This window comes from Anabrus simplex, chromosome 3 (assembly GCF_040414725.1).
Source record: "Anabrus simplex isolate iqAnaSimp1 chromosome 3, ASM4041472v1, whole genome shotgun sequence".
NCBI classification, from domain to species: Eukaryota; Metazoa; Arthropoda; class Insecta; order Orthoptera; family Tettigoniidae; genus Anabrus; species Anabrus simplex.
The window spans coordinates 417,426,464-417,453,511 of record NC_090267.1 but is presented as its reverse complement, the minus strand read 5'-3'; the positions used below and the strand labels follow the sequence as shown (position 1 = coordinate 417,453,511).

The following is a 27,048-nucleotide window of genomic DNA, read 5'->3' as shown; positions in this document are numbered from 1 at the left end:
TTTTCTTGACACGGCATAAGCCCAAAAGCCTATACACTATAATGTCTATAAGTACAGGCCGTGAAAGCATTAATGGCAATTTTGAACTATATAAATGAAGATATGTCTGAATACAAAGACATAAGGAAAAATATGTTTTACTCATGAGAGAAAACTCTGCTTCATGCAGTTTAAATATAAGTTAGGTCACGCACCAACCATGTCCCTTGCTTGCATATTTTGTACAAGAAATCATCTCTACAACTTACCATCTGAGTATCGTGGAGGTAGAATTTTCTGAGCTGGACTACGTGCTGCTCCCCACTTGGGATGCTGCAAGTTATTACATGAGCCATCATGAGTACGATACATGCTTTGAGTACATATTGGAGGAGGAGGACACTTCTCCAGACCAGTACCAAGTACATCAGCTTCCAGCTGGTTCAAAAGAACTTCCTTGTTGCTTATTCCATTTCTGAAATAAAGAAAAATTTATGACATAATAATGAAGGGTTATGAATATATAAGAGGGTTGGGGAAAAAGTAATTGCAACTATTTTTTCTTGCAGATATGCGAGCGGATCATAAACTGCTATTTGTCGCGTAGAAGTTATGCAGCCATAGTATGTATTCACAACAGATGGCTGCGATTGCTGGTAGTAGCACAGAGAGCGCTGTGAAATCAGTTGTGTGGCGAGCATTGTGAAATGGTAGTAACCCGAGTTGAGCAGCGCGCGGACATCAATATAACCATTCTCTGGGAGGAGAAATGAGAGAATGCCACAGTGAATTGGTGAAAGCCCTCGGAAATAATGCCCTCCAACATCGTACAGTGGCATGGTGGGTAGAAAAGTTTCAGCAAGGACGTGCGGCAACCAGTGTGCAGACCGAAGTGGCACATGTAGTCATCGAGCAGCTGCTGCTGGAAGACGGTGGAAGCTACTGGAGTTAGAGAGAGCAAGTTTTTGATTTGCTTGCATATCTGCAACACATAGTTCAAAAAAATTAGGGGAACATGTCTTGTAACATTTGGTATGTGAACGTTAATTTGGTAGATGGGGTTCCAATGGTTGCACAGCATACCTCGAGACATTAGCTACTCTGGGTATGTCAAATCTAAGTTATACTCCATCTGTAGGCATAGCCATGCATTAAACTGTCAGATCACCCCTCAAAGTGAATAGCAGTGCATCCAAATGTTGTGAGGTACACCGACTACTGTGGTCATTTGTGAACATTGTATGCAAACCAGCACATCCCTCGAGACATCTTAACGACATTCAAGTTGCAAGGGCCGTCATTTTGATCCAGGAAGGATGGACTTTTCGTCGTGTTGCTGTGGATCTCAACGTGTGTGTGAGTTATTCAGTGCTTGTGGAATCGCTACAATGAGACCGGCCAGTTCATAAGGAGGGTTGGACAAGATTGTGAAAGCATGACAACCCCACAGGATGACAGACATCTGACCATCTGTGCACTGATGTAATTCAGCAACTGCCAGAGAACTGCAACAAGACCTCAGGAGGGTCACTGGAGTCTCGGTGTCTGACCAGACAGTAAGAAACAGGTAAAAAGATGTGTCCTTACAATCCAGAAGTCCTGTTCGAGTGCCCTGTTTAATGCAGGAACATCACGCAGCTTGACTTCTGTTTGCCCGTATCCATGTCAACTGGCAACTTTGCCAATGGAGACCTGTGTTGTTCACAGACGAGTCCAGATTTTCCCTGATACAGCGTGATAGATGTCAACATGTATGGAGATGCCGTGGTGAGCAGTACATGCCAAATGTTGTCCAGGAAGGCGACCAAGTCGGACAAGGTTCGGGAATTGTGTGGGATGGCATCAGTATTGATGGCCATACGGATGTTATCGTCCATGGTAATCTTACCGCTGAGAGGTGCATCGAGCAGATACTGCTACAGCATATGTTGGTTGCTGCACATGATGTTGGCCCTGAATTCGTACTCATGCACGACAATGCCAGGGCTTATGTAGGGCGCATCACCAGAGCTGTCTTGTGAGAACTGGACATTCATGAGATGGAATGGCCAGCAGCGAGTCCCGACCTTAATCCCATCGAGCATGTGTGGGATAGGCTCGACAAAAGTGTGTGTGTGGGAGTCCTGTTCCACCACAGACTCTCAAAGACCTCGGAACAGGCTCTCATTGAAGAACGGGACCTGATACCACAATGTGGCCTCCGTCGACTTATACGGAGCATACCATATAGGTGCCAAGCTGTGATAAATGCTCATGGAGGATATACACCATACTGAAGCTCTGTGATAAAATCCACCCTGGAGGACTTATCACTGTTTTCGCCCCTATTTAGACATTTCTGTTTGTGTTCTGAAAATGAACATGAATCCATTGATGTTCTTTTGTATACTTCAATGGTAAAGAATAAAGGTTTAGTTGGTAATATACCTGGGTGAGAGGTATTGTTTTGTGGAGTATGGCATATGTTCAAAAACATTTTCCCCTAAATTTTTGAACTATGTAGTTGCAATGATTTTTGTCCCAACCCTTGTATGTTTTCAAGAGAATATATTTTCATCCATCTATGTCAAAAAATTTAATTTGTTTATATTGATAAAAGAACCCACGAGATATATGAAAATGTGTACTGTTGTTGAATTTTCACCATTGGTGTCTATTGTACACAAAGGGTTATATATACCACTTGGTCCTGTTTCTGTTTTACATCACACTAACAGAAAGATCTTATGGCAAAGGCAGGCACAATTTAGCTCAATGAACAGAGCTCCAGCTCAGGCAGGTAAAGGAACAGTGTATGTGCTCTGATGGAAAGTACAGCCTAGTAGCCACAGCAGGCAGTTACAACTAATCTAATGGAGGGGTGCATGTCAAAACAGATTTAGACCTAAATTTCTGACAATTTCATTGTGCCTATTGTCTTGTTCTATTCAGTGCATTACATTATGGTGAAGAACCAAATGTATACAAATGCCATATAAGTAAATATTTATCATCGAAACTGAATGTCGGTTACGCCTACAATGCAGTCATGAAAATTTAATATTCAAATGTTTATAATGTTCATTTCATTAGGTTATGCATAGGAAACAATTATTTTGAGATGATAAACACTCCTTTGTTTATGAATACAGCATTTTGTATTTTCTATTACAAATTCTTCCACCACCTACAGGCTGCCTGAAGACAAAGAATACACAATGAATTGAATATTGATTAAAAGAGAAATAGTTTGTAAAGAAATAAATTTAAAACATGCATCATTGTAGACCGTTATGCCTTTCAGCGTTCAGTCTGCAAGCCTCTGAATTTACTAAACGTCGCCACAATCCTCTATTTGCAACTAGTTCTGTGGCCTCATTTAGTTCTATACCTCTTACATATATTTAAATTGTTAGAACCGAGCTTAACCATCGTCTTTGCCTCCCTCTGCTTCTCTTACTCTCCATAACAGAATCCATTATGTATTCTCCTAGGTAACCTATCCTCCATTTGCTTCACATGACCCCACCACCAAAGCCAGTTCATGCACACAGCTTAATCCATAAAGTTCCTTCTTAATTTAGCCTTTATCTCCTGCCATTGTTCTCACCTGTTTGTACCAGCAATCATTGTTGCTACTTTCATGTCTGTTACTTCTAACTTATGAATAAGATACCGAGTCCACCCAGCTTCCTGCTCCCGTAAAGCAAAGTTGGTCTGAAAACAGACCGATTTAGAGGTAGTCTCATCCAGGAGCTGCCTTTGATAGCTTTTAACAATCTACCCTTAATCTCATAGTCCCCTAGCATGGCAAACATCTTTTCCCTTAGTACCCTGTCATTCAGTTTTTGTCTCCACTCATTGTTGAAGTAGAGTAGTACTTAAAGTCTCAGGATATCTACCCCAATAATGAGAATTTCAGGCACTAACAACAATTGAATATGTACTGTATAAATTATGCAAGAAGTGCTTCAAAAAAATTAGTAATGCCTGGAACAATAATTTCCTTTGATATTTCAGCATTGCACTTTTACAAATTTTCAGCAACAGAGGAATAGGAAGTTCTACGATTGAGAAGCACTTTTCTTAATTATGATACAGCTCTAACATTTGCCTGGTGTGAAAATTTGAAACCCTGAAAACTATTTTCAAATTATCAATTCTTAATTTCTTAATTTTTTTAAATATCTTAGAGGGATTCAAACTTGTTTAGCTCCTTGGCTGAATGGTCAGCGCAGATGCCTTCATATCTTTTGTCACATATTCTATCTATGCCCCATAATGAAACTCCATTTTCTTCCCAGTCTTCCTCTTTCTCCAGTATTTTTCCTAACCAAATTTACTTTTATTCGCCACTTAAGAGTATTTCTTTATAACAAGTACCATGGACATTATTTTTGGACATTTCAGTCACTTCAACAGTGTCCACCTTTGTAGTGTAATGCTTAGTGCTATTAGCTGCTGTCCTCTGAAATCCAAGTTCAATCCTTGTACTGCCAGATATTTAAGAATGGCAGAAGGGCTGGTATGTGGTTAAAATGGTACATGAAGCTCACCTCCATTGCGGGTGTGCCTGAAGAGCTGCGCCACCTCAGGATGAGGACACAATTTACATTTTACTCCAACATTTCCTTCAATCTTCTCATTTTAGATTTTGGCCATTCTAGCAACATTCCATGAATGCAAAAATCACCCTAATACTATGCATCAACCCATAGCAAGAGAAAAGCAACCTTGTAGTTTTACATGACTTAACATTGTGATCATAGTCATGGCACTTCCAGTTTTACATGTAATCTGAATCACTTCTATGTGGCTTTTCACCTCAAAAATAATAATGTTTTAATGCAGCCACTGGCCATAAAACAAGAATACAATCATATATATACATCCATACCTGCTTAGTTCGGGCAGAAATCACTGTCACTATCAGGCTTTCACAAATTCACTAATTGAGCACTTTCTCTCAGCATTCCTGTATATGATATCGCCCGCAGATTTGACGACACAGATTGCACACACACTGATCACTTGGGTCATGGAATTTCTTCTCTGAGCACAACTTAAAATGGAAACCATGGACCGCCATTCTTGTAGCGATGTGGCGCAGCTGGTAATTTGTGCCCATCCACCTTCTGTCCATCATGGCTTCGGTAGTGTAGAAGGAATCCCAAATTTCCATTTTCTTGGCTTTCAGATCTTGTAGAAGCTTCTCGTATGCCGCATTAACTGGCAGTATCAGCTCGTTCCGAAGGTCCTCTATCAGGTACGTTTCCCTCGTTAGCTCATATACCAACCGCGATCGGGTTGACTTTGATACTCCCAGGACCCTTTTGAGGTAGCGAGCTTTGATTTTCTCCAGTTCCTCTAGTTGTTTATAAGTAAGGTACTCTCCTATGAGTTCGAGACCATATGTCAGCACCGGTATTACCTTTGCCTTAAATAGCTGCATAGCTGTCTCTACAGCAATAAGGGTAATATTCCCTATGTCATTCATTGCTCTGATCGCAGCAACCATCCTGGATCTGATGTGTATTCGGAAGCAATGCCCACTTGTTTGCAGAGTTAGCCCTAGATATTTGAAATGATTTACTCTTCTTAGACGCGATCCTCTACACATTATTTGGTCAGCCTCCGCGAATTTACCGCCCTTCCTGAAAATCATCATTTCTGTTTTGTCCTCGTTTATCCAGATTTCATTTTCTTCTGCCCATTCCATGAGTAGGTCCATAGCTCGTTGCAGTTTATCGATGTTCTCAAAAATCTGCCATGCATTGGCCAGGTTTCGATTTGTGGCCACCTCTGTGAGAAGCTAGTGGTATGCAGAGCAACAAAGAGATATACAGCACCTTCCCCTCAAGATTATTTTTTATTCAGACCATAGAAGAAAGCCTGGGTTGTTGCAATTAAGGAACTTAACAAAGGAAGTAAAATCAAAGAAGCAGAAGCACGAGGACAAATTAAAAGGGCAGTATCTCCTCTTCTCAAGTTTTCAGTCTGTATATTGGAGAAAGGTTCAACTGTTGCAGTTGTACTGCCAACTGAATGGAACTAAAATTTGAACTGAATCTGTAGGATGATTGATATGAATTTTCCAAACCTTTATTATGCATAAGAATATGCATTCATAAAATATTTAGACTGACCTACCCCCTACCAAGGGTGCCTGGAGATTCACCAGGGTGAGGAGCAGAAAATTGATTCAATCTTCTTAAACATGGAAATATATTTTCCTGTTTATGCGACAGCTCATTCAACCGACTTACTGAGGGGTATGATCAATAGTTAATTTTATTTTCTCTGTATCACAGCAGTCCACTACTTCTATTATTTTGCTGCCTTCACTCTGCATAGTCTGTGGTGTTTGTTTCTGAGTAGGAGATCCAAGGTATTCCTGTGATGTACTTGGAAGTTTCTCATCCATAGCAATAGGTTTCAAAAGGTCAGTTTTCACCTTTATTTTTTTCCTTTACTGTATAAATATTAGTATTCAAAGCTTTGCAATTACACCACCAGGTGTCTCATTGGTGATTCATAATCTATTCATTTTTGGTGTCACAGGTTGCCAGTTCTTCTCTAGAAGACAACCAATGTGTACCGATTCAGCACTAGGGAGTTGAAGTGTCGCTAGAAGTTTCTCGGATAGTATACATATATTCCTTCATACATTCATTCATTATCACACATTGAAAGCACTCATCAGCAGAGCTGATACCTAATATTCAGTGTGAGAATGTATAGCATATGCCATGGAGGAATAGTTTGTAAGCCCTGTTCTATTGACATCAAAGCAATGGCTATCGACGAAAGTTATTACATGAAACAGCAGAGTTTGCAACTAATTGTTACAAATTTCAACGGATGTTATGATACTGCACAGTTTCCTTTACAGCTGGAACTCTGATGGAACTTTTAGCTATGGGCTTGTGCAAACTGGCTACCACCACCACCACCACCACTCTGCTGTGCGATATTTGTATGGTTACCAGCTAGCAGACAATGTTATTTTTGGTGGCTGACATAGCTATGTTTATTCTATTGCACTTATACCAACAGCAAATATCATGACTGCTATGAAGTGGAACAAGTCAAATTAAAATATCAGAATTTTCAGTGTACTTACGCCTCTTTCAGTGCATGAGTTGCAAAGATAGCATTTAGAGCCATGGTTCCCTGGTCTTGTACCAGCTTCATGTCTTTCACAGGAAGCTGGAGGTTCTGGAAGTGTCTGAAGGTAGGTGTGTGTTGTTTGATCACTGGAACACGACCTTTGTTTACCAAGTCTTGGGCATCCGAAACCATCTTGTGCACCTTATGTTCAGACTCGTGAAGAAGATGCTTCAGAGTAGAGATACTGGGTTTAAGTGCTGATCGAGGTATAGAAGGGCTTCGATCTGTCACAATATAGAAGAAAATAGTTTTAAGGGAGGTATTATTAAACACGAAATGAGGAAAGTGAATAGATGAAAATAGTCTCTAAGTATCTTAAAGGAAGCCTACTCCTACCCTTCAGAAGTAAGAATGATACCATTGTTTCATTTAATGGTCTGGGTCATCATGGTTAACAGACCTGTGTATTCAGTGTACAGTACCTGAATTCAGCTGATATTCTATGGTAGAGTGGTATTCACACAGGTGTATTTGTAATTAACTGGGACTAAAGTTGGGAAGGAAATTGCCATGGCATGTGTGTTAGAAGTACAATAACACCTTGGTTATCCGTCTCCTTTAACAGTTTTTTAAAAATATATCACTCCATTTCCTCCTTATCTCACCCAGCAATGAGCGAAGTGCACTTTAGTATGACTAGCACATTGAGTGTGATTGTCCATAGTCTTAAAAATCACACACTTGCACTGTCCCCAGTTTGACTTTTGCTAACATGGCTGAGAAATATGAACAAATGATTTAGCCCCCTAAAAAAAAAAATCGAACACCTAAGTAAAAGTGAAAGCAGTACTGGTATTGTCCCAGTGTAAGGGTATCAGACACCATGTAGACAAAACAAAGTCATGTGAAAAATTCAAACCACTGACAGTAATGTGAAAGCTTGCAAGACTATGGGAGTAATAAAAAGCAATCTGTTTGGAACTAATATATTAGTGGTTCGTTCTAGCCCACAGTCAAGTGATTTCCATTTCAGGATCAATAATAAAAGCAAAATCTGTTGATATGAACACCAAGCTTGTTGAAGATCCACTTTTCAAAGCAATTATAGATAAGTAAGTTTTATTATGGTATTAGACAGTTTGACATATGTGAAAAACTAATTGTGGTAATGCAGATTGTTCTCATTTTGTTCTATTATGCTTCTATTCTCATATCACCCAAAACCTTGGTCTCTATGCTCTAAAGGATAATGGAACTTTCATCACAGTATTTGTGTGAAGCTGAAGTGGGAGAATTTGGAAAAGCCTTTTTGGGAAAACAATCAGAGGAATTCTCATGTATCTCTCCTCAGTTATACCATCTAAGGAGGCTGAGAATACCTCTTCCTAGTTCCTCCAACTAGTATTAAATTTGTAGCGGAGATGGTAAGGACTTACAGATTTTATGTGGTTGAGATATCTACTGTAGAAATCAAATATTGGTGGAAGGAAGGAAGAAAGGAAGAAAGAAAGGAAGGAAGAAAGGAAGGAAGGAAGATGATCAAATTAAATAAACATGCCTGTATCCTTATGTCACACAACACTTTCCACTTATCTTAACAGCACTGTATTTACCTGCGAAGTTCTTGCCATCACAATTTACACGCCCTATTGTTTTAGTTCAAAGTAGGGAATATTTTCTGCATATTGACACACCCATTTTTTTGAGTAGTGTTACATTCAGATTGTTTGGCGTTGCAAGGCTAATTGGCAAGAGTTCCAATGACAATTGGAATTGTGTACGTGTACTACTACTACTACTACTAGTTTTGATACCTCCTCTGAAAGGGGAGGCAGACCTCTTGGACAGAAACACAGTCTCTCAGGTGCTAGGAACTATCCTGGTAATCGCTTTAGTGTAGAATGGAATCATGAACAGAGTTATACAGTGCGACTTGTAAGTACGGTACGTCAAATTGTCACTTATTTCTGCTATTCATTTGAAAACATCATCTACTTTCCAGACAATCAGGGCTGCCACACACAAGGAGAAATTTTTAATGCAACACAAAATAATCTTAAAAATAAAACACACAACTCAAACTACAGAATACTTAATAAAATATCAACCAATGTCACAATACAGAAATATACAAAAATTCACTTTGCACATAACAGGTAATACAAATCTTAAAGTGAACATTCACGAAAGTACCCAAGCAGTGCCAGGTACTACTAACACAAGTTTTCTTTAAAGATAGATACTGTATCATTTTCTACACCTAATTGATTTGTCTTAACTACAAACCTATCTTTCCTTCTTCATTCCCTTTTGCAGGTTCTCCCTGGGTAGGGTAGTGTGCCTTACTCAATCTTTCCACAATTCCTCTTCTAGTACTTTATTGCTAATGACTCCTCTGTTTGCAGTACAGTCCACAACAGAGCTCCTCCGTCTCATTCTAGGATGTCCCCTAGGCGTCTTTCCAGTCTCTGTATCCATGAATGTTTTCTTTGGTATTCTCTCTCCTGGCATTCTCATCATGCGTCCAAGCCATTTTAGCTTTGCTATATCAATCTGTTCTTGAAGTTTACAAACCTATAGCTATCATTATTTTGAAAATATTAGTTCTCCTAAAGGTCCAGCTTCCTGACTGAATGGTTAGTGTACCCACCTTTGGTTCAGATGGTCCTTAGTTTGATTCCTGGTTGGACTGAGGATTTTAGCCAGGTCTGATTAATTCATATCACTCAGGACTGGTGTTTGTGCTTGTACATACAACAGTACACTACACTAGACTAGCAACCACTATAGAAACTCAGTAGTGAATACTGTACATCCCTCTACACATAGAGTTGGTGTTTGCACCAAATGTCCCCTGGTATATGGGGGGGGGCAGTAGAATAACATCCATAGCATCCCACAGTTGTCATAAAAGGTGACTAAAAGGGGGACCAGAGACTGAACTTGGGAGCATGGGTTGGCAACCACGGTTCTTCTAGCTCAGTGTGACTTTTCTTCCACTTGTGTCAGGCTCGTTATTTTTCCTATCTGACCTGCCTTGGTGAATTCTTGTTCTTTTCCAACCTCGGCTGTATTAGGTTTGAGGTCTAGGAAGTAATTTTCACGGCCTTCATGGTCCTTCCCTTTCTTTTGCCGATATGTTCAATTTTTTAAAGTGTTGTACCTCTTCCATTGTTTTTCTTTCTGACTAGTTTTAATAGAGGATGGTTGCCCAGTTGTACTTTTTAAAATCACCACCACCACTTTGGTCAGATGGACATCTGGCCATAAATCTGGGTAAATTCACTTTTAGTGCTAACCCCAAATAACGATGAGAGAATTGTAATATATTCTGAAGTTCACTTTACCAGCTATGGTTTGCCCTGTTGCGAGTGTGTACACATTTTTTACAATTGGCTTTACGTCCCACCGACACAGATAGGTCTTATAGCGACGATGGGATAGGAAAGGCCTAGGAGTGGGAAGGAAGCAGTTGTGGCTTTCATTAAGGTACAGCCCCAGCCTGGTGTGAAAATGGGAAACCAGGGAAAACCATCTTCGGGGCTGCCGACAGTGGGGTTCGAACCCACCATCTCCTGGATGCAAGGTCACAGTTGCGCGCCCCTAACTGCACGGCCAACTCACCTGGTCTGTACACTTCTTAATTTGCTGTACAAATAATTGACAAGTTTTATAAAAGAAACATGATGGTACCATTATCTCAGTAGTTACCAACACCCTGGAAAAACACTGCGTATTATATGAGGAAGCAACTATTACATAAGATGAAGACAAATTTTCAATGTCTTCAGAAGTTCTTTGAGGGATATCCTTGATGATGAACCCTGTATGTTCAAATGTAGTTTCATCAAACTTACCAGTGTGATTCTGTCCTGTGTTACAGCAGATTCCAGTGTTACCACTCCTTAGAGGGCAGTGCTTATCTGAGTGTGTCTGGACATGTGCTGGACACTGCATGTGAGGCACACATCGCCCGACCACTCCTTCATACAGAGTACACTTCAGTTTACCATCGCTCTTCTCATGGTCCCCGTGGGTGAAGTGGCTGCGGCGGTACAGTACGTGACTGTATACCTGCTCGACTAGCAGCAGGACGAAGACCAACCTCGTCCAATTCTTCTGAGTAAACATATTCCTAGCTCAGAGAAAGACAATAAGTATATTAACAGAATGACACTGTGTGCAAATTTAATAGAATGAGCTGAAATAGTGCTCAGCCATGAACTCTTCAGTTTGACATGGCACAATGAAATAAAATTGAAATGAATGATGAAATTGCATCTTATTTCCTGGTATGCCAGAAATATTGCTCACGTAGTATTTACTTGTTTTGTGATAAATAAAGGCATTTCAGATTAATTTATAGGGGAATATTTTCATTTGTTGGATCAAGGCAAGATTTTTAGCAGTTTATCATTTTTTGTTACTTCTGAAGCTTAATTACTTTTATATTTGGTAATTTTTTTTTTTTTTTAATCCTGTATTTAGCTGATCCAGCTATGAACATCCACTGTTCATGGTCCATGACTAATGGTTTGGTACCAAACAGCAGACTTCTCTCAGTGGATTAATTATCGCCCTTGGAGAGTATAATTTCCCAGAAAACCCTTCCACTTATGAAAGTTGGAAAAAGCCTGGTGACTTATCTATCCTCTGAGGTTTCAACATTTTAAACATTGAAAATGTTTCTTAGATCACACAGTACAAAGCCCCAGTTTAGCAAAAAAAATAAGTTAAGCTATTTCACTCAATTGTGACTAAAGTATTGAAGGTAGAGAAATGGTGAAAGTGTCAAAAAGCATGTTTTGGAGAGCTATCAAAAAGAAAAAGAAAGTTTTGGAAATAATATCCAGTCCAAGTGTTTTTCATGAAAAACCGGCAAAAAGGGGGACTCTTAAAACGAACTTGTTCCACAATTATACAAAATTCTCTGTAAATACTGAACTTCAATAAATAGATTGTTCCTTTGTTAAAAAATTGTCGCAAGATTTTTGAACTTTGTAAAACTAAGGTCTCCAGTTTGATCTGAAGGCCGTCATGTGTGATGTGACCAAATACAGTACAGACAATATGAGACACTCGGCGAGATATCGAGGGACAGCTATTAGAGCTCTCTCTAGCGGATTGACCTGAGAACTACTGATTCTGTCATAAGAGCATGTGCATTTGTGTGTGAAGTTTTTGGCGTTATGTGTTTTCAGTGAGTTGACATAATTAAATAGTAGCGTGTGTCATTCCTTGATATCTCCTCTCAACATGAGGGGAAAGGTATGTGCTGTGTTTGGCTGCAGTAACTATGAAGTAGAGAAGAATGCACGGTCTTTCTTCCGTTTCCCTCGTGACAAGAAAATGTAAGTAATATTGTGTTTGCATATATATTCTCCTGGTGACAAAGATTTTTATAGTACTTTATAATCTTCTGACCTGCTCGACCCGTATTTTAACTGGCATATTTTATTGTATAGTGCAGCAGTTAACCTTCAGTACCGATGTGTTGTTGTAGGTGATCTGTGGGTTTGATTTAATTCAGGAAAATACGTATGCATATGAGTATGGCTGGTTGTGTTCCAAGTTACCCCATTGGAATGCTGTAATGAAGAAAATATGGGTGATTTAAGAAATGTACATATTTTGTTGAAACAATATGATGCAAATTTGCTTTACCCTAATGTAATGGCATTATGGCAAGTATTGCTTAAGGAAAGTTTGAATGTTTTTGAGGCTACATTTATATATTTTCTTTCTGTTAGTAGGCTTCAAGTTAAAAGGAAAATTTTCCAGCTCTTAAATGTAAATTCATTGAATCATGTGTGTAAGGAATGTGCTGATGTTTTTGTTGACAAGTGTTTTAATATGATACAATGCTTTTAAATGAGAAAAAAAAAGGAAAATCTAGCCATGAACGTTCAGGCAGGAATTTCAAAGCTAAAAAGTAATACATTAATGAAAGATCAAGCCCTTTCACAGCAGTCCATTTCACATCTTGATTATATGTCTGTTAAATAATTCTTTATTTATCCAGAATTGCTTTAGCAACTTTGAAGTTAATATCTTAGTAACACTTTCTTTTTAGATGTAATTTATCCATTTCCATATATACATTTCCATTGATATTTGAATTTAGCGCCAATTTTCAGGTCGAGCCACTAAGAGCGCCACTTGCGACTTGTCTCCCATTTTAACAAGGCTAAATCCGGAAATGTCGCGTATTGTCTCTACTGTATTTGATGTGACTTAGTAGTGCATTACTAGTGGTAGAGTTTGTCAACCAACGAGTTTCCTTTTGAGGTTATGCTATCTAATAATGCATCACGTGAGTATGAATTCTAATCAGGCTTCTCATACCAGAACCGGTACGGTACTGTCACAAAGTTGAGAGCGATATTCTATGCTCCATATGGTAATGGTTCCTCGACATTCGTCGAATACTTACTGGTACTTTGATAAGCACGGTGTGGAACAGAGTTACAGTTCTAGGGTTTTACTGTACACCCAACATTAGTGCAGATTTATTGACGCTCCTGAATGATATGGCTCTCGTTACCTTCTATGCTGCTGTCTTGGAACTTCATAGACTATTAGCAGGAAGAAAGGTCTGGATTACTATCGTTTGATTTTATGTGGTGATTTTAACGTTGACTTCAGGTCGAATCCCGCTGCACAGTAAATTATTTACACAAGAAGCATTGTTTAACGTATGGTAGTAAACACTTGGGGATCAGGTACTCGTAATTCAACTACTCTCGATGTACCGGTAGTTTTCAGCAAGATGATACCACTCTTTATACTTTAGCACTTGCAGAGCGATACTTACATTGGTGCTCAAAAGAAATCGCATGTTGAGGATGTATCAAATCATGAATCCGGCAGCTGATGAAACCATCTATGTTTATCAACATCATTAGTGAGGAGTTCGAGAAGCAAGCTAAATTGTTTGAAAAGAAAGAAAGAAAGAAAGTCAAATACAGTACATCTGGCAAAAGATGTAGGCCTATATAATTAGTTTACTTAATTTATGATCAATCACCATCAATCAATCCCTACTGATCTGCATTTAGGGCAGTCGCCCAGGTAGCAGATTCCCTATCTGTTGTTTTCCTAGCCTTTTCTTAAATAATCGCAAAGAATGGAAAATTATCAAACATTTCCCTTGGTAAGTTATTCTAATCCCTAACTCCCCTTCCTATAAGTGAATATTTGCCCCAATTTGTCCTCTTGAATTCCAACTTCATCTTCATGTTGTGATCTTTCCTAATTTTATAGACACCACTCAAACTTATTCGTCTACTGATGTCCTCCCACGCCATCTCTCCACTGAGAGCTCGGAACATACCACTTATTCAAGTTAAAAACTTTATTTTATAACCACCTATTCAATACAAAGATAATGCACTCAATTATTTATAAAATATTCATGAGGTACATTGGTTAATAGGACACGTTTCGTTTGTCTTTGCGAACATCATCAGCTATAAATAACAAAGCCTAAGACCAGGGCCCTGAGTTTATTTAAATGGTTAAAAATTTCGTTATATTAAAAGAATGGTAAAATTGTGATAAAAGTAGTTGTATAGTATTAAAATTAGACTGTAACATAGTATAACGATTAGCATCAAGAATTTTTCATAAAGTACAATGAATATTGATAATCTGAGAAGTAAAAACAATCATAAAGGTTATTAAATTAGAAAAAATGTAATAGTAGACATTAAAAAGACTTCGATGTTTGAAGCGTGGATTAATTGTAGAGTTGTTGGGTATAAACTTGAAGTTTGAAATCTGAAAAGAACATTAACATACCGTACCACTTAATCGAGCAGGTCGTCTCCTTTCTCCCAAGTCTTTCCAGCCCAAGCTTTGCAACATTTTTGTAACGCTACTCTTTTGTCCGAAATCACCCAGAACAAATCCAGCTGCTTTTCTTTGGATTTTTTTCCAGTTCTTGAATGAAGTAATCCTGGTGAGGGTCCCATACACTGGAACCATACTCTAGTTGGAGTCTTACCAGAGACTTAGGGGAGAGTGGGGCACATTGAACCACGGGGCACTATGAACCAGGTTACATAACTTCAGTATAAATAAATTATTTTCTCACTCTGGGTATGTTGGTAGACCTGCTCTATCTACTTGCATTTTGTTTCTGCAACATCTGGTTTCCGCCATTAGCTCTCTGCATGTGTTATTTGGTTACGGCTACAGTGAAGTAATTTTCTGAGAAGTTGATAGATTAACATTTGGTGGCAAATGACTGGTTGCAATTCAGTTTAAGTCGGTTATTATAATAACATCAGAATCATGTTTTAATGTTATATATCTTAAAATATGAACACTTTTCACACATAACCTCACAACAGCTTTGTATAAAATATGTACTGCTGGGGCACATTGAGCCATGGTTCATTGTGCCCCATAATGGTTCATTGTGCACCGGGAGTGATTTAATTTTCCCTAAATACCGTGTGTCCGTTTGTGGGGTTCTCAGCATGGGTAAAAACTTAGGTGTTGGTAATATCTATTCATTGACAATTTAACTAGTCCTATTTTCTTTTATCAGGCTTGAAGGTGGTTCGTACATATCACAGAAAGACAGGTAGAGAAAACTAGTCATGATGTAATGCAAGATGCTGTACAGGATGTTCTGAATACTGGAATGTTGGTTTGCCAAGCAGCTAAATGTCATTCAATACCTTACCCTACTCTTCGACGATACGTCCAAAAAATGAAGTGATTCTGATGGAAGATTGACACCAAACTATGACAATCGTAAGGTATTTACTGCGGAACAAAAGGAATTAGTGGAGTATGTGTTGCATTCTTCTAGGATATGCTTCGGCGTTGACACCAAAACATGCCGGCGCTTAGCGTGTGAGCTGGCTGTGAAAAATGGTCTGACAATTCCAGGGAACTGGAATGAGGGAATGGCAGGTGTGGACTGGTTATATGGGTTCATGAAATGAAATCCTAGTTTAAGTATCCGAACCCCAGAAGGCTGCAGCTTGTCCAGGGCAACGTCTTTTGACTTTCTTCAACAACTTAGAAGATCTGTACCGGAGGTATCCTGAGTTTGCTGATGGTACCAGGGTCTTCAATTTAGATGAAACCAGTACCTCAACTGTACCAGAGAGACTTCCAAAAATTGTGGCACAGAAAGGAACCAAACAGGTTTCTCAAGCTACTAGTAGTGAGCGTGGTATCTTGGTCACCACTTGCTGCATAATTAGTGCGAGTGGTACTTTCTTGCCCCCAGCAGTGGTATTTCCTCGAGTACATTTTAAACATCATATGACAAGTAGTGCACCAACAGGCACCCTCGGATTAGCTACAAAGACTGGCTGGATGAACAGTGAACTCTTTGTGGATGTCATGAAGCATTTCATTCATAAATCTAGTAGTAGCAAAGATAATCCTTCGCTTCTGATTTTGGACAATTACGAAAGCCATCTGTCTATTGACGTGATAGATTTAGCAAAAGCCAATGGAATTGTTATGCTGACTATACCCCCACATACCTCAAACAAACTGCAGCCTCTAGATGTGGGCGTGATCTCTTCATTCAAAGGAAGTTACTACTCAGCACTAAATTCCAAACTCCTACAATTTACGATGTAGCTGCATGCGTTAAAATTGCTCACGACAGATCTATGACACCCTCTAACATATGTTCTGCCTTTCAAAAAACTGGAATTTTTCCTTTTGATAAAGACATTTACCGATGAAGAATCAACCCTGTAGTGTCTGACCACCAACAGGTTTGCACTGTACTTGTGATTCAGTTAACATTATGCCTAAAGTTAAATAAAATAAAACTTACAAATTAAAATGGTTCGTGTCTCAGAATCGTAAAAACACAAGACAATTCTGAAGCGACTTAAAGATCAGAAGATTGTGCAGCTCCCGACTCCCGATAGGTGGAGCTCTGCGAAACATTCCTCTTTTTCCGAGGAATATCTGCTGATATTTCCCTAAATTGAACGACAAGTTTGAGCATTCTTGGAGAAACAGAGGGGTCGATACCTGATTCTTCTACCGTAAAGGAGAATCATGTCAGCAAATGCTAGCAAAAAACTCCAACAACAAAAATACAAACTCTTGAGAGAATTGATAGGAAAAAATATGGATGTCGAATGATTAAACTACCGACTCAACGGGATGGTACATAGCAAGGCATTTGCCTGGTTGGAAAATAGGGAAACTACGGAAAGCCATCTTCAGGGCTGCTGATTGTGGAATTCGAACCTACCATCTCCCAAATGCAAGCTTACAGCTGCGCTACCCTAGTCGCACGACCAACTCACTGTCTTCTTGTTCCGTAATTAAGGCCACGGCCGCTACCTTCCCAATTCCAACCCTTTCCCACCCTTGTGCCGCCGAAAATCATTGATGTGTTAGCGTGATGTTAAACCACCACCACCACCATATAGGAAACTTAACAATTCATTCCTTCTCAACTGTGAACAAGTAGCACAAGTAATTATTCAACAATCTGCAATGTTTTCAACAACTTGATGCGGCAATTGTTCCCTGATGGCATCCAATACACCAAATAATGTATTTGCTAACATCGTACATGGTGAAAGCAAGAATTTTCCCTCAATTAACTATATTCCAAAATGGTACATGTAACCTGACTTGCACATGCATGCCACCACAAAGTCACTCTCCAGCAACGGGGCGTGTATAATACATAGATTAGCAGAGGAAAACTATCTGACCCAGAAATGGAAGTTGTGCTACATAAAAGTCAAATTTTGGATTCCTGCCTGCTGATGTAGCGTCTGGTGCTACATTGGTTGATTAAATTGCTATAATTAAGAAAGTTCAGTCCAACTTAAGAGGCAGTTCCCGGTAAAGTTGGAATGCAGGCGAGAGGAAAGATGGGACAGGTGCGGGGAAAAAATGTAAGAGACAACAAGGTATTGTATTTATGATTTATTGTGCGGAGAATAATTTTCATTTTGAGCCAGTGAAACTGAATTAGAACCTAGTGACATTTTGTGTTTTAAATACAATGATCTTATGTGTCAGTTCATGTTGAACGCAGCTTTTCGATGTTCACAAGTAAGCTAAATGACAATAGTGTCATTTCTTTTCCAAAACTTGCAGAAAATTTGTTACATACTCCAAATTAAAATTTGAAAAAACTGAGAGGTCTACCTAGTAAGCCTAGTTACAATAGATTGCATTTGAAGTGTTAATCTCCCCCAGCCCTCGTATACAGAAATATATGTATACCGTATATAAAGAGTTTTGTCTGTAAATTGTTCAGAATTAAAAAGTAATAGTATTTATGTATCGGTCGTGCCCACGACAAGAAGGGCATGCAGTATTTAATTTTCAGTCATGTCTGCCTGTACGCACGTACGGGGCTAGTCTAGGATACTCTATAAATAATTTTCTTCAAGCTGGGTCTTTTCTTTTTTACTTAGTTTTACGCCCAACCGACACAGATAGGTCTTACGGCGGCGATGGGATAGGAATGGGAAGGAAGCGGCCGTGGCCTTAATTAGGGTATTGCCCCAGCATTTGACTCTTGTGAAAATGGGAAACCACGGAAAACCATCTTCAGGGCTGCCGACAGTAGGGCTCGAACCCACTATCTCCCTGATTCAAGTTCACAGCTGCGCGCCCCTAACCGCACGGCCAACTCGCCCGATCAAGCTGGGTCAAAGGGCAGTTTAGGGAAGGGCATAAAATTTACTTCTCAGATATCCATGTTATTAGTAGTCCTGTCGATAAATACTACATAAAACTTGGAGAATACAGTTTCCTATCATTTATGTCCTGCAGTGTTACTGTACTGACTATGATAACATATTAATGAATACAGACACCATTGTCCTCTATGAACATCTCTTTGCAGCCATGAGCCGAATTTTGTCCCACTGGAGTTCTTTTACTTGCCGGTAAATCTACAGACATGAGGCCGACATATTTAGTACCTTCAAATATAACCGGACTGAGTCAGGATCGAACCAACCAACTTAGGCTCAAAGCCAACGCCTTCCAACAGGCGATGACAATATTTAGTCTACTTCGCCCCAACATCTCGCCAACTCGTTCATTCGCTACGTACGAGAGAGAATGTTTTCGGTCGTTGCTGGACAGAATTATGCTATAAAGTCCTGGCCATTTACACAAAAGATGGCGAAATATACGTAACCCCATTCTGAAAGTTTGTTAAAAGACTGAGCAAGAACAGCAAAATGATTTTGTATTACTTAACTGCAAATGAACACCGTCCTCTTGTGAGGCACTACTGTACTGTTATGCTTCTTGGGCTTTGTTTCTACTGGACAGAAGCATCGCAACTATACAGTAGTCTCTTGAGAATGCTTTTGCGTGTAAGAATTTTAAACCATATCAATTTTCCAACAATTTTAAGTCCCCTATTTACATTGTTGAGTACAGCAGAACGAGTTTTCTTTTTTGCCAAACAGCTGAGATTTCAACATGTTCCGCTCACAACAGTGGTTCTCTCGCAGACGGTGGCGCCGCTGATATCTCTAGTTTGTTTACTAACTATGGGGGTTGCGCCATTGGGTTTGGTTTGTTAACTGGCAATGGTGGTGGTTTACGTCGTGATTGCCTTACAGTAAAATCCGCATGGTGACCAGCCCATATCGAAAAGGAAAATTGTTAAAGATTATCAATATGAGAAAAAATTGTGAAGAACGATCACTTGAAGAATAAGAGGAAGGAGTCCGTGATATTGAATGCCCTAATATCCCAGAGTCTGAATAGAAATGTGAAGACCTAGTATAACGAGAGCCCACACAATTGATCAACAATAACATTACACTGACTTCTGTTGTGTTGTGTTATCTTCTACGCTGCCATTCTCCACCGATAGATTGCATTAATGCTGTGTACAGGATGAGCTAAGGGAACTGCCGCACCGAGTAGAACAGCCTACCTGAATAATGGCGGGAAGTAGCTGGGGAGTTATCTTTCTTCTCAGCATGTCATTCCTCTGTTCATACATGTTCTGATAACTACCGTTACGTGACACACTGGTTCATCGTAGCTGTGGGATCCGTGGTAGGAAATAGGAGTGTGCGCACTTTACGGAAAAGAGCAGGGCGGTGTTCAGCGCTGTCTCTGGCCGGATCGTTCTAGCTCTGGAAATAGGCATGGTTATGCAACTAGCGTAGTACTGTTCGTGAAAAGTGCTCTAGTATTGTTTATAACCGCAACATTCCAGTCTTAATCTTTTATTCTGAGAAGAATACTGCCACCATTGCAATGTCCTACACCAGGGAAGGCAAACCATTTCCGACTAGCGTGTTAGTAAAGGCAAATACAGTAGAGACAATACGCGACACTCTGCGAGATATCGAGGGACAACTATAATAGCTCTCTCTAGCGGGTAGACCTGAGAACTACTGATTCTGTCATAAGAGCACGTATTTGTGTGTGAAGTTTTTGGTGTAATTTATGCGTTTTCAGTGAGTTGACATAATTAAATAGTAGGGTGTGTCATTCTTTGATATCTCCTCTCAACACGAGGGGAAAGGTATGTGCTGTGTTTGGCTGCAGTAACTATGAAGTAGAGAAGAATGCGCGGTCTTTCTTTCGCTACCCTCGTGACAAGAAAATGTAACTAATATTGTGTTTGCGTATATATTCTTCCAGTGACAAAGAGAATTTTATAGTACTTCATAATCTTCTGACCTGCTCGACCCAGTTACGAGCGAGACATCGGGAAGTGCAGACGTGTGAATGAGCTGAGGTGCGCAATATGGGAATAACGATACAGCAATACAGGCTAAGAATTGGAAGATGGCATGGTGCAAGGCAGTGTTGGAAGGAAGGTGGAGTTGAGAGAGGAAGAGAAATTAGTGGTTATAAAGAACTGTTGGAGATTATGTTGTGTGCGACGGTTATTGCGACGCTGCTGGTGGTAGGAGGTATAGAAAAGAATCCGGGTCCAAACCAGGGACCGTTCGGCTGGGAGGAGCTTGAAGAGATCAAGAGAGTGGTGAAGGAAGCAAGCAAAGGAGAAGAAATTAAGGAAATGATGCAGGAACACCAGGCAACCCAAATGAAGGAGATGAAGGACTTAAAAAGTTTTATAAAAGAAGAAATTGGAGGTGTAAATGACAAGTTAGCGGAGATAGAAGATGAGGTAGAGAGCTTAAAAAAGAAGGTGGTGGTACTGGAAGAGGAATTAACAGCAATGAAGAGAGAAGTGAGGTTAGCGAGGAACGAATCGGCAAGAAAAAATGTGTTTGTGTATGGTGTACCTGAGGAAGGAACAGAATCAAAAGTGGAATTAGTATTGAAAGTGGTGGACAGTTTCGAACAAAATGAAGATAAACTTTTCTGAAGTTGATATAGATGATATATATAGAGTGGGAAGGAACAAGGGACATAGGCCGGTGAAGTTAAGATTAATATCAACCCTGATGGCTGATATACTTCTGAGGAATGCTGGAAATTTGAAAGGATCGAACATTTATTTAAAGGCTGAGATAGAGAAAGAAGATAGGATGCGGTTGGAGGTCTATAAGCGGCATATGTGGCGTGCTAGAGCGGAGGGATTGCGAGTCAAGATAGTGGGGAGGTGTCTGGTTACTTCAGGCAGAAATTGGTCGCGATCGTGGACACAGGAGGAACTGCTGAGGATGGAAAAATGTGAGGAGGAAATGAGTTGCAGAAATCGAGAGCGGGGCGACATCAGTACGGAGAAGGAAGAGAGAAGAGGGGACTGCGGTGTCAGCGGGCAGGTAGCGAAGACAGCAGAGTCCTTGGTGAGTCAGAACAGCCCAGGAAGGAGTGAATCAACAAGTAGGACACTAGACCGAAGTGAAGTGGATACAGGTAGTGAAGAGGTGACGGGAAGGGAAAGGAGTCAGGGTAGTGACCTAACCTCCCCAAATAGGAATAATGCAGAAATAAACCTGGAGAGAAAGCAGGCGTTAAATAAGGCGAGATCCTTAAGTTTAAAAGATCTATGGGGTGGGAAAAAAGGCTCTGGCACGGAAAAGGGGAAGGATGGGGGTGAGAAGAAAGAGAGGGATGGGGTGGAGCCAAAAGGAAGAATCACGAGAAGTAAGGGGGGAAGTGGTGAAATGCAGAAGTATAGGGAGGGAGGGGGAGGAAATAAATAACTAGATATGGTGATAGGGATGCTGAATATTGAGGGGTTGATGGGGAAGTTAGGGAATAAGGAAATTGTGGATTTAGTGAAAGATTTTGAGATTATTGCTCTAGTAGAGACGTGGTTAGGGAAGGGGGTTGAAATTACATGGGACGGTTATAGAGTAGTTAACGTGTTAAGGGAAAAAATAGGGAAGAGGGGTCGAAACCCAGGGGGCATAGTAGTTTTAATAAGGAATGAGATAGCTGAATGGGTGGAGACGTTACAGACTAGGGTAGAAGGGGTAGTGTGGTTGAGAGTAAAAATGGGGAAGGGGGCAGCGGAAGCAATTTGTCTGGCACTGCTTTATAACCATCCGAGCGATTCAGTGTATGCAAATAAACATTTTTTTGACGAACTGATTGAAGAAATAAACAGAATTAAGGGAATGTATGTAGAAGATGGGATGATTTTATTGGGGGATTGGAATGCGAGAGTGAGCAATAGAGTACCGGTATACGGGAAAGAAGTAAAAGTAGACGGGGTACTCCAAAGGAAGAGCAAGGATGATGTTGTAAATAGTTATGGAGAAAGGTTATTAGAGTTATGTGCTTTAGAACATTTATTTTAAATGGGTGGATGAAGGGGGATAGTGTGGGTGATTTGACGTATATTACAACAAATGGAGGGAGTGTGGTGGACATAGGAATAAGCTCAGAGATAGCGTTAAGGAGAATAATAAGTTTTGAGGTGTTAGAATATGGGTTGACAGAACATATGCCTATCAAAATAAAATTGAGAACTTTGGTTGCTGATGAGAAGGGAAAGATGGAGGAAAGTAAGGAGAGGTATAGGAATGGAGGATGGAAGTATGTATGGGATGATAATACCAAAGAGAAATTAAGACGGCATTTGAAAGAGGAGGGAGATATATTAAGGGTAGGAATTGAAATGGCGGTAGAAGGGAATGATATGGATAACGTGTTAAAATTAATTGAACTCCCTGTATGGAGGGTGGGGAAGAAAGTGAGGAGAAGGGTAGAGGGAAAAAAGAATAAAATGAATGGATGGTTTGATGAAAACTGTAGGAGAAAACGTGAGGTTGTAATGAGAGCCCTAGCGGAGTTTAGGGAGGAGGGTATGCAAGAAAAAAGGAAGGAATATTGTAAATTGAGAAGGGAATATAAAGAGGTATTGAATGAGAAGAAAAGAGGATGGAAGGAGGCGGAAGCTGAAAAAATAAATATATATTGCAGAGAGAAGAAATTTGAGGATTTGGGAGTCAATAAACAAGATCAGAAGAACGAAACCGGAGGGGAAGGGAGATAAAATAGGAGAAAACGAGTGGGTTAGGCATTTTAAAAGGCTTTTAGAAGGGGAGAGGAAATTGGGTAGAGAAATAGACAAGTCACAAATTGGAAGGGAACTGGAAGTAGGCATTACAATATTGGATGGGGAGATAACAAGGCAGGAGAAAAATGCTAGACCCAAGGCTGCAGGAGGTGTGAATGGTATTTCCAATAGTGTATGGAAAGAGGTAGGGGCAAATGAACCGATGTTGAGAGGGATTGTGAAATTCTTTAATAGGTTGCTGGAAACGGGGAAATTTCCTAGAGAATGGAGGATGGGGGTATTATGCCCTATTTATAAAAATAAAGGAGCTAGTAGTGATCCAAACAACTATAGAGGAATTACACTCCTAGACTCGCTGTCAAAGGTGTACACAGGGGTTTTGGCGAATAGGATAACAAATTGGGCGGAACAGTACGGTAGGATATCTGAGTTCCAAAATGGATTTAGGAAAGGATGTAATACAGTTGATAATGTTTGGATTCTGGACACTTTGATTACAAAGTATGTGAGGATAGCAGGGCGTAAATTATTTATAGCAGCGATTGACTTAGAAAAAGCCTTTGATACGGTCAGTAGGGAGGCGCTATTTTTGAGATTAGGGGAGGTTGGAATGTCGAAAAAAATGAGGGTGGCAATTGAAACTATTTATGAGGAAGTGTTTGTGATGATTAAATTGTAGGATGGAAGGTTGAGTAAGTGTTTTGAATCGAAAAGCGGGGTGAGACAGGGATGTAAGCTATCCCCGATATTATTTATATTATTTATAAATAATATTTTAGAGGGTCATGGTGGAGACGCATGGCATTGCCCTTGGGTAGGGAAAATGGAGGTTCCGGGGTTGCTATTCGCGGATGACCTATTGATTTTGGCTTTGACGGCAAATGGTTTGCAAAAAGGGTTGGACAAGGTAGTTGAATATACTAGGAAATGGTCTCTCAGAGTAAATGTAAGAAAGACTCAGATATTGGTGTGTAGGAAAAGGGGTGGGAGAAAGAATAAGGAAGTCTGGAGGCTGGAGAAGGAAGAAATTAAACCAGGGGGAAAAATTGAGTACCTAGGTGTAATAATTAGTAAGAATGCTTCTTGGAAAAATCAGTGTAAGGCAAAACTTAAAGGAAGAGGAGCGCTTGCGGTAGTAGGGGCATTAGAAAAGAAATTTCCAGACGTTAAATACAAAATTCAGAAAACGGTGTTTAAATCACTGGTAATGGGCAAAATGCTATTTGGGGTGGAAGTATGGGGAATGGAGGAAGACAGGAGTGAACTAAACCAGGTGGTGGCGAAATTTAGCAAGATCATGATGGACCTACCGAATTGTACAGCCAATGCCGGGGCCAGATTAGTCTGTAAAGAATCGATAGAGGTTGAAATAGCTAAGAGGGTGTTCAAGTACTGGATTAGATTGGAGGAAGGGAAGGGTGGGGCGTTAGTACAAGAAACGTTTAATTTTCAGAAAGGTATGACGAATGAAGGTTACTGGGTGAATAAGTGCAAAAAATGGTTACAAAAGATTGGATTGGGGGTGTATGGAGAGGTCTGGGGGGATGGTAGGAATAAATGGGTATGGGAAAGGATAAAGGGAAGACTACTAGATACTGAAAGACAGAGCTTAATAGGGGAATGTAGAGAGAGAGTCTCTATCAGTTTTAAATAAATTGGTGGAAGTAATAAACCCGAAAACGGAGTTTGAGGGTAGAAGGGATAAGAGAGGTTTGTATTGGTGGTTATTGGGTGTTCCGAGGAATAGGGAATGGGTAGGTAGTGAGAATAGGGATAGATGTGTGTTATGTGGAGAGAAGTGGGAGGACCTGCATATTTTTAATCAATGCCGACCTTTGGCGGAGATAAAGATCAAACTACTAAGTAAGAAGGAGCTGCATATGGTAGGGGAAAGCTATAAGATAACATCTTGGTTATGTAGAGAGTGGGAGAAAGGAACGAATATAACGAAATTCTTAAATGTGGCCAGAGCTATATTTATAAAGAAATTGAGGGAGTAACAGGGGTTGTGCAGATAATGTGGTTTGTGCTGAGGGAGAAAGGGGGAAGGCATTCTGCTCAGAGGAATGGATATCCGCCCTGAGCAAATGCGGGAAGGGTATCATGGTAATCATGATATCAGAAGAGGGGGCTTTAGTGTTAGGGGAAAGGGGGAGAGCACCTTGCCCTGTGGAAAGGTGATCCGCCTGGGGCAAAGGGAAAGCCTGAGAAAATTAGGTAAGCGTTGAGAAAAGGGGATGTTGAGTAGGTTTGAGGGTAGTGTAAAGCTTAGAAAAAAAAAAAAAAAAAAAAAAAAAAAAGCGAGTTGACTGAGTGAACTAATGGACTTGGAATGGAGTACTGTCTGTTGGTGTGTAAATGAGGAGTGAAAAAAAAGGGATTTTTTGTGAGGAAGAAGTATAAAGAAGGTATATGTTATAGAATTGAGATAGATTAAGTGGGAATGTAGTTAAGGAGAAAATGTTGGCAGTATGGAAATTATGAAAGTAGGTAAAAAAAAATTAAATGGTGTAGATGCCTTGATGAAGGGTGTAAAATTGAGGGATTCTTGATGTTTATGTATTAAGTTTAATGTGTAATAGTAATTTAGATAGATTAAGGGGGACTGTAGTTAAGGAGAAAATGTTGGAAGTATAAAAATTAAGTCCAACGGTTTGAGGCAAGTGTGGCGTTGTAGATTGTGAAGACTGAGTGAACTGATGGACTTGGAATGGAAACTGTTTGTGTGTAAGTGAAAAAAAAATTGTTGATGTTTAAGTCTTAAGTTCAAGAAGGTGAGATGTAGTGGGCGGGAATAGTGCGAGAGAGGAGAAGGTTGCGTATCAAGGGAAGAGGGACGGGTTGGGGCTTGACCCAACCCAAAGAAGCTAGGCTTTAGCATGTCTGCACGGCAAGAAAAGAAAAAGAAGAGGGAAGGTAGTGAGCTGACAATGAACAGAGAAGGTGTGACGTATATAGCGGAAGTGTGTGACAAGCCATGTGATGGGTCTGGTTTCCGCCAAGCTGGCTTGGCACACATGGTAGGTAAGGAATACATTGTCAGCAGGTGTAGGTGAGAAATAAGATCAGTTCTCACGTGGCGAGGCTGGTCCCTGCGATCAACGGGTTGGTGGGCATGTATTCCATACCAGGGCTGACGCAGAGACCGGTCTACTATATATATATTTTTTTTTTCTAGGTGGTTGGTAGGAATAGGGGAATAGGGAAATAGGGTAATTTGTAGTGCGGTGCTTCCTGCACGTTTGCCGGCTATCCGCGTGCGTGTGGGAGGACACTGAGTATATTTAGAGGTAAATAATTTTGCTAAGTAGTTTTAGGAGAGATGTAGTGCCTAGTGTTTGTTTGTTTGTTCTTTTTGTTTTTGGGTTTCGCTCTGTCTTTATTACCTGTAAAGCCGATGGTGTATTCTAGGGTGGGTAATAAAGATGTGTATGTATGTATGTATGTATGTATGTATGTATGTATGTATGTATGTATGTATGTATGTATGTATGTATGTACCTGCTCGACCCATATTTTAACTCTCATATTTTATTGTATAGTGCAGC

The 27,048-nt window shown here is 40.0% G+C and overlaps 1 protein-coding gene across 1 annotated transcript in view; it reads right to left on the bottom strand.

The window, feature by feature from the left end:
* Positions 1 to 27,048, bottom strand: part of LOC136867389 (chorion peroxidase) — a 107,122-nt gene that overhangs the window by 53,794 nt on the left and 26,280 nt on the right. The window contains exons 2-4 of the mRNA XM_067144573.2: positions 10,926 to 11,203; positions 7,082 to 7,352; positions 249 to 454 (exon numbers count right to left, since the gene is read on the bottom strand). Of these exons, the coding sequence (XP_067000674.2) occupies positions 249 to 454; positions 7,082 to 7,352; positions 10,926 to 11,203 (755 nt within the window). The remainder of the gene's footprint in view (positions 1 to 248; positions 455 to 7,081; positions 7,353 to 10,925; positions 11,204 to 27,048) is intronic.